The following is an 8,321-nucleotide window of genomic DNA, read 5'->3' as shown; positions in this document are numbered from 1 at the left end:
GTAAGTTGATCCACACTCTTTTCGTAAATATGTTTTATACAACATAATTTTTTTTTCTTTTTAATCCAACTTGTGTAATAAACTTTTTTGGATTAAAATAAAAAGAAAATGAAAGAAAAGTCAGTCAATTTTTTCTTCGGAAAAAAATGTACAATTTGTATAAGTCTGGTACAAAATTTGAAATACAAATAAGGATGAACAAATTTAAGGAAACTTATATAAAAACATGACATAAGGATGACATTTTTATTGAGATAATTCTGCACAAGTACATATATAGCACACATACATAGCCTAACTATTTCTTTTAACATATTCGTAACTATTGATAACACAAAATTACACAAACATCACAAGTGATTTATTGACTAATAAAACCATGATTTTGTGATTCGCTTCACTGTGTAAACAGAAAAGAGTAAAGACAATGTAATGCTCCATGCACAATTTGATCTTCATTCTGAAAGCATTTGAACTTGAAGGCTGCTAGTAATCAGTGTAGGACTTCACTTTCTATCATAAATTCTGCTAGTATATACGACTCAAACTTATGGCATTTCAGATTAGCTCATGCATCTATATCATGTATGGAACTCATTAAGACAAAGTTCCCTTTCATATCTTTCAATAAAGGCAATATATGTGATATTTGCCACTTAGCAAAACAAAAGAAACTAAGTTTTCCTTTTAGTCAAACACATTCATTGAAGTCCTTTGATATGATACATGTTGATATTTGGGGACTAATTTCCACCATATCCATACATGGCTATAAATATTTTTTGACAATCATTGATGATTATTCAAGATATACATAGATATATCCTTTGAAATCTAAGAGTGAAGCATCTCATATGCTGCAAAATATTATAGCAATGGCGAAGACTCAATTCTCAGCCAGAATCAAAATAGTAAGAAGTGACAATGACATGGAATTCTCAATGTTATCCTTCTACTCGAGCAAGGGCATTCAGCACCAAACTTCATGTAGATATACACCTCAACAAAATGGCGTAGTTGAAAGAAAACACCAGTACTTATTGAATGTAACAAGAGCTTTACTCATCCAAAGTCACATTCCAAAAATCTATTGGTGTTATGCATTAAAACACTTTGTCCACATTATCAATATCCTTCCCACACCAATTCTGAATAAGGACTCAACTCATGAAAAACTATACGAAGCCAAACCCGATTTGCAGCATCTAAAGGTATTTGGTTCTCTTTGTTACACCAACACAATGGCTCATGAAAGATCTAAATTAGATCCTAGAGCAAGTAAATGTGTATTTTTGGGATATAAAACTGAAACATAAGGATTTGTTGTTCTCCACCTTAACACCAGAGCATTAGAAGTAAGCAGAAATGTAATTTTTCATGAAACCATCTTTCCATATCAACAATACAAAACCATCCCTACACTACTCCTTGATCCTACACCCCAAAACCAATCCATAGATCCAAGTATGTATGATGACATCTTCCTTAAACACATTCCTCAAACACAAGCCATCCCAATTACAAATCCACCTACTACACCAGAAACAACAGATCCTAATCCTCAAACCATTAGAAGAAGCCATAGAGTCCCTAAACCACCCTCTTACCTATATGACAATCATTGTGCACTACTGAATCAAACCACACAAACCACAAGCACTCAACCTTACCCTTTGTCTGATTATATATGCTATGACAACCTATCCTCCAAACACAAGTCCACAGTCCTCTCCATCTCTGCTCACAAAGAACCTAAAACATATTCTGAGGCTATCATTGATCCACATTGAAAAGAAGCCATTGACAAAGAACTCTCAACTCTCAAACAAAATAACACATGACTCCTAACCACTCTACCTATCACTAAGAAAGCAATATGATGCAAATGGGTTTTCAAAATTAAATATAAAGCTGATGGTAGTATTGAGAGATACAAATCAAGACTAGTGGCCAAGGGATATACACAAACTGAGGGTGTTGATTACATGGATACTTTTTCTCCAGTTGTCAAAATAAGCACAGTAAGATTGATATTGAAACTAGCATCTATCTTTAATTAGCACTTGAAACAACTAGATGTGAATAATGCTTTTCTACAATGAGATCTAAATGAAGTTGTCGATATGAAACTACCTCATGGTCTTGAAAACACTCAACCAAATCAAGTATGCAAACTTCAAAAATCGCTCTATGGGTTCAAACAAGCTAGCAGATAATGGTTTGTCAAACTTTCTACTTTACCGATCAAGAATGGCTATGCCAAATCAAAACATGACCACTATCTATTTATCAAACACATTTCAAAACATTCCATGGCAATAGTCCTAGTTTATGTTGATGACATAATTCTAACAGATAACAACATTGAAAAGACTAATAAGCTTAAGGTTCTACTCAATAAACATTCCATATAAAAGACCTCGGTGATCTCAAATACTTCCTTGGATTCGAAATAGCAAGAAACAAAACATGTATCTCCATCAATCAACAAAAATATACACTAAAAATCATTTTTGATGCAGGAATGCTTGGTCGCAAACCCTCCTTCACTCCAATGACCATTGGCACACACTTACATCAAGAATCTAGTGAAGCATATTGTGATGTCCCTGCATACATGAACTCATTGGAAGATTGATTTATCTCACCAATACATGACCAAATATAGCATTTGTAGTACATAAGCTTGCACAATTCATGGCTAATCCTACTTCCACTCACCACAACACTACCTTAAAATTTCTTAGATATCTTAAAGGCATTCCTACTCTTGGTCTATTCTTTCCTACTCAATTTCCCATTCATTTACAAGCTTACTATGACAGTGATCGAGCTTCTTGCCCCGACACAAGAAGATCTGTCACAAGTTATTGCATATACTTAGGCAAGCCACTTATATCTTGGAAATCCAAGAAACAAAGAACAGTTTCCAGAAGCTCCTGTGAGGCAGAATACAGAGCCATGACCATAACCACTTGTGAAATAAAATGGCTATCCTACTTGCTAGAAGATCTGCACATTTCAACCTCTGGCCCAACAACAATGTATTGTGACAACCAATCTGCTCTTCACATTGCCTCAAATCTGGTTTTTCACGAAAGAACTAAACACATCGAGGTTGATTGCCACACAGTAAGAGAAGAATGTACCAAAGGTTCCTTAAAACTACTACCTGTCCCATAACACTTGCAACTTGCAGATGCTCTTACAAAACCCTTAGTGATACTTTTAGATAGATTAGATAGAATTTTCTTATTTAAATACACCCTTGTAAGCTATTGCAAATTAATAGCACACAATTACATTATTATTTTCACCATAACCGAATTCGGTTTTGGTTTTAATTCATTCTTCATTCAACTCTCAACTTATTAATATCTTACCCTCTATTTTGTTGAGGTGAAAAGGGAGGGAGAAAAAAGAAAAAGGGAGAGTATCTTTGATCATTTGGTTACAATGGAACTAGGGAAAGAAAGAAAAAATGGTGGGAAGAAAAGATGGGATCTTTGATTGTTTGGTTACATGGGAAAAGAGGGAAAGAAAGAAAAAATAATGGGTCTATATAACCCCAACTTTTGTCAGGTCAAAAACCCAAAAAAATATTTTTTCTAAGTACATTTTTTTATTTTAAATTAATTAAATATAAAAATAAATAAGTAAAATAAAACTGTACCGAGTAATTACTACTCTGTGTTGTTTTTAAATTCAAAAAAGAGGGGGGTTATTTGTGTTTTTTATTAACAAATGATACAAACTAATAGGAAAAATTGTATATCTGAGTTTAGTGGACTAAATTATGAAAGTGGTATGAGCTCTGCTAGGGCTTTGCTCATGAACACTTGAGCTCCAACTTCTTGGAACTCATCTTCTAGTTTCTGGGAGCTCTCTCCAGCTTTCTTGGTCCTTGTCTCTGCTTCTTCTACAAAATGCCAGTTGAAAATTTTGTCCCATGGTCTTTCCTTACTGATTCTCAATGCACAGCTGAACCACAAGCTCCTCCTTCCCCCACGAGGAAGACCTTTGCTCAAGCTGTCAAAAACTCTTGCAATATTTCAGTCTCCCAACTCCCTCAACCATGCCTTAAGGGAGATGTTATAGCAATCAAAATACCAGAGGAGGACTATCAAGCAGGTCTCCAAAGGTGTAAAAACCACCTTCACGGTAGGATTATTCTTTCTAAGGGTGACAATCCACTAAAGTATGTGGATCTGAAAGCCAAGCTCACAACTCTCTAGAACTCTATAGGGCAATGACATATGGTCTCTCTAGGAAAAGGTTTCTACGAGTTCTCATTCTCCTCCCTAGAAGATATGAGATCAGTGTGTGCCACTGGCTCCTGGAATCTAAGGTCAGGCTTCCTTAGATTGTTTTTATGGACACCTGATTTCAATCCCAGTATACAAAAATTATCTCACTGCCAATGTTGGGTTAAAATTACTGGCCTCCCCCAAGAGTATTGGTCTCCAAGGATTATATTCTCCATTGCAGGTGGTATAGGAACTCCTATTTCATTAGATGAAGCAACTAACAATAGAACCTTTGGTCACTTTGCAAGAGTGTTGGTGGATGTTAGTCTAAAAGGAAACATCCCTGACCAGATTCTGGTTGAGAGGGAGGGGTATGCTTTCTTTGTAGGGATTGAATATGAAAACCTTCCAGATTTCTGTTCAGGTTGCCAATCAATAGGACACTTGCTATCAAACTGTAGAAGGAAGAAGGACAGTGAAGTTCCTAAGAAGCCTGAGAAAAAGCAGCATTCTCAGAAAGAATCATCTCAAGTTAAAGAGATTCCTTTGAGAGTTAATGATCTGGTCATTAATCTGAACATGGATGTTAATGATCCACATTCTAATCCTGACAGGGTCATGCCTCAGTTAGATATTGACTCTTCAGAGGAGGAATTGGAAGTCACACAAGTTAGAGATACTTTAGAATCTCTGGAAATTGATAAGCCAACACCAGAAACAGAGATGGTTATGGATAACAATGAAACTGAGAATGAATTTTCAGTGCTGCCCTTGGAGGATATGGAGAATCTAAATGCAGTGAATGACATGAGAATAGTTGGTAAACTATGGGCTAATGAGGTTGAAGAAGCTGAGGAAGAGGTGGAGGTGTCTTCACTGAGGTGGTATCCAAGTCTCAAAAAAGGAAACAAAAGAGAAGGAGTGGTCAGGACAAGGTTCATTATACCCGAACGGGTGGCTATCTACACACATCTAAATGAATACTATATTCTAGAATTGCAGGGGAATTGGCAACCCCAATACTAGGTTGGTGCTAAAAAATTTGGTCCTGGCCAACAAACCAGACCTTCTGTTTATTGCTGAGCCAAAGGTGGATTTCAATGAGATTCATCCTTCATATTGGTCTCAAATGAATCTCAAGTTATTTATAGTTAATAAAAGACAAGACCTGCTTCCTAGCTTATGGGGTCTATGCAATAAAAATGTTGATCCTATAGTCTTTGGTTGCACTGACCAACTCATCTCAGTCTCTATGACTCTTAACAACATCAATTTCAATTTTGCTGCTGTATATGCTAACACCAACTACTTGGTTAGAAGGAAGCTTTGGGATGACTTGCACATCCTGTTATCCTCTTTTGCTGGCCCCTGGTGTTTTGTTGGTGATTTTAATGCCATTATGGGTACTCATGAGCATAGAGGTTCTAAAACTCCATCTAGAATTCCTATTATTGACTTCAAGGAGTTTTCTGATAGAGAGACTTTAATCCATCTTAGCACCAGAGGCTCTGACTTCACTTGGTCTAACAAAAGAAGGGGGGATGCTCTTACTGAAAAGAGATTGGATAGAGCAATTTGTAATGAGGGTTGGCTCAATGCTTGGAACCAGGTTTCTTGTTGCACATTACCTAGAATCTCCTCTGATCATAATCCAATCCTCTTAAATTGCAGTTCTTACAGTATTGAGAGAGTTACCTCTTTCAGATTCCAATCTATGTGGATGCAGCATTCCAATTGCAGATCCATAATTGAGGCATCTTGGAATGGAGTGGTGTTTGGTTGTCCTATGTATGTCTTATCTTCGAAATTGAGGAGATTAAAATCAGTTCTTAAAGTCTGGAACAGAGAGGTCTTTGGCAACATTCACCAAAGAGTGAAAGAAGCAATGATGGAAGTTGAAACCATTCAAACTTGTATCAATGACTTGCAGCATAACCATGAGGATATGCAAATGTTGCTTGATGAGGAAGTCATAGCCCAAAGAAATCTTCTGAAGGTGCTTGGAATGGAAGAAGAGTTTTTGAGAGAAAAGTCTAGAATCAATTGGCAAACTCAGGGTGATAGAAACACTGCTTTCTTTCACAGAATTACCAAAATCAGATAAGTTGCTAAATCTATGAATTTGCTAAAGCACAATGAAGTCATTCTCTCTGACCAGGAGGATATTGCTCATCATGCCCTTAATTAATTTGTTGATCTTTTTGCAACTCCTAATGCAACTTCTCCCAACTCTTTAATTGCAAATGTAATTCCCAACATGGTCACTGATGATGAGAACTATATGCTTGTCAAGGATCCCTCTGTGGATGAAATTAAAGGGGCTGTGTTCTCTATGAATGGCAATGGTGCACCAGGCCCTGATGGTTTTGGTGGATGCTTTTACCAACATTATTGGGACATAGTTGGCTTGGATGTTTGCAATTATGTGCTCCAGTTTTTTAAGCATGGTTGGATCTTGCCTAACCTCAACTCCAATAATGTGGAGCTGGTTCCTAAGTCTGCAAATGCTCAGAGAATTGAGGACTATAGACCTATTGCTTTGGCAAACTTCCAATTCAAAATTATTACAAAAATTCTAGCTGATAAACTGTCTATTATAGCTGCAAGAGTAATCTCTCCTAATCAAAGAGGTTTCATAAAAGATAGATCTATTCAAGACTGCATCTGTTGTGCTTCTGAAGCAATAAATCTCCTTGATCACAAAACTTTTGGGGGGATCTAAAATTAGACATAACAAAGGCTTTTGACACAATAGACTGGAAATTTCTGGCTGATACTTTCACTGCTTTTGGTTTTGGTGTAAAGTTCATCTCTTGGATCAGCACTATAATGCATTCTGCTAAGCTCTCTGTGGTTATTAATGGTAAAAGCTATGGTTACTTCACTTGCAGCATGGGTGTAAGGCAAGGTGATCCCCTTTCTCCTCTCCTGTTCTGCCTTGCTGAAGATGTTTTAAGCAGAGGAATAGCTAAACTTTGTGAGGAGAACAAGATATCATCCATAAAGGGTCCAAGAAACCTATGCACAACCTCTCATGTCCTTTATGCAGATGATGTTTTAATATTCTGCAGATGAGTCAAAAAGGAAATTCTTGCTCTAAAAGCCTTGTTCTATGACTATGCTCAAGTCTCTGGCCAGTGTATGAACTTAAATAAATGCATGTTTTTCACTCAAAATGCTTCTGCTAGAAAGATCAACAATCTAAAGGACTGGTTGGGTTTCAATAAAGGTAATCTTCCTGTCAATTACCTGGGAGTTCCCCTTTTTATAGACAAGCCTAGAAGGATACATCTGCAACCCTTGGCTGATAGGATCACCAACAAGCTTGCTGCTTGGAAAGGTTCTTTGCTCTCAATAATGGGAAGGGTGGAATTGGTTAGATCTGTCATTCAAAGTATGCTTCTGTACTCGTTCCACATCTATGCTTGGCCTGCTCAATTGCTCAAAGAAATTGACTCTAGCATAAGAAACTTCATCTGGTCAGGGGATACCAAAACTAGGAAGATTGTCACAGTGGCTTGGGCTAAAATTTGCATTCCTAAAAAAGCTGGAGGGCTTGGTCTGAGATCCATAAAGAAAATCAACCAAGCCTCTCTCATTAAACTGGCCTGGAATATGCTTAATTCTAATCAACATTGGGCAGCTTTCTTCAGGGAAAGGTTTGGCACTTATTGGTCAACCAACAGATACTTCAAATCCTCAATATGGCCTGGAATCAAAAGCAACATGTCATTTGCCACTAACCACTCTGTTTGGCTCATAGGTAATGGCAAAGACACAAATTTCTGGAGAGATAACTGGATAGGAAATCCTATAGTGGACCTCCTTAACATCCCTGATCATATCCATCCTAAGCTCATCAGTTCAGTGGCTGATTTCACTGCCAATAATGCCTGGACCATTCCTCAGGAGTTGTTTGACAAGTATCCAGAAGTTGCTTCTAGTATTTGCAGCACCAAGCTATCAAATTATAAAGATAGAATCTTCTGGAAAGATTCTATTGATGGTAATCTATCTCTAAAGGATGCCTACAAGAGCATCATGCCATCTACTGATTCAGGGCATTGGTGCAAA

General features: G+C 37.1%; 1 protein-coding gene and 1 pseudogene across 1 annotated transcript; one reads left to right on the top strand and one right to left on the bottom strand.

The window, feature by feature from the left end:
* LOC109359304 overlaps nt 230-8,321 on the bottom strand; it is a 13,021-nt pseudogene continuing 4,929 nt past the window's right edge.
* Nucleotides 4,257-6,351, top strand: LOC109359901. Its single transcript, XM_019604596.1, has 2 exons — nt 4,257-5,131; nt 5,250-6,351. Exons 1-2 carry the CDS (start codon nt 4,257-4,259, stop codon nt 6,349-6,351), a joined length of 1,977 nt encoding a protein of 658 aa, XP_019460141.1.

This window comes from Lupinus angustifolius, chromosome LG11, assembly GCF_001865875.1.
Source record: "Lupinus angustifolius cultivar Tanjil chromosome LG11, LupAngTanjil_v1.0, whole genome shotgun sequence".
NCBI classification, from domain to species: domain Eukaryota; kingdom Viridiplantae; phylum Streptophyta; class Magnoliopsida; order Fabales; family Fabaceae; genus Lupinus; species Lupinus angustifolius.
Note: the sequence above shows the minus strand (reverse complement) of the source record. Positions and strands in the feature narration are given on the sequence as shown.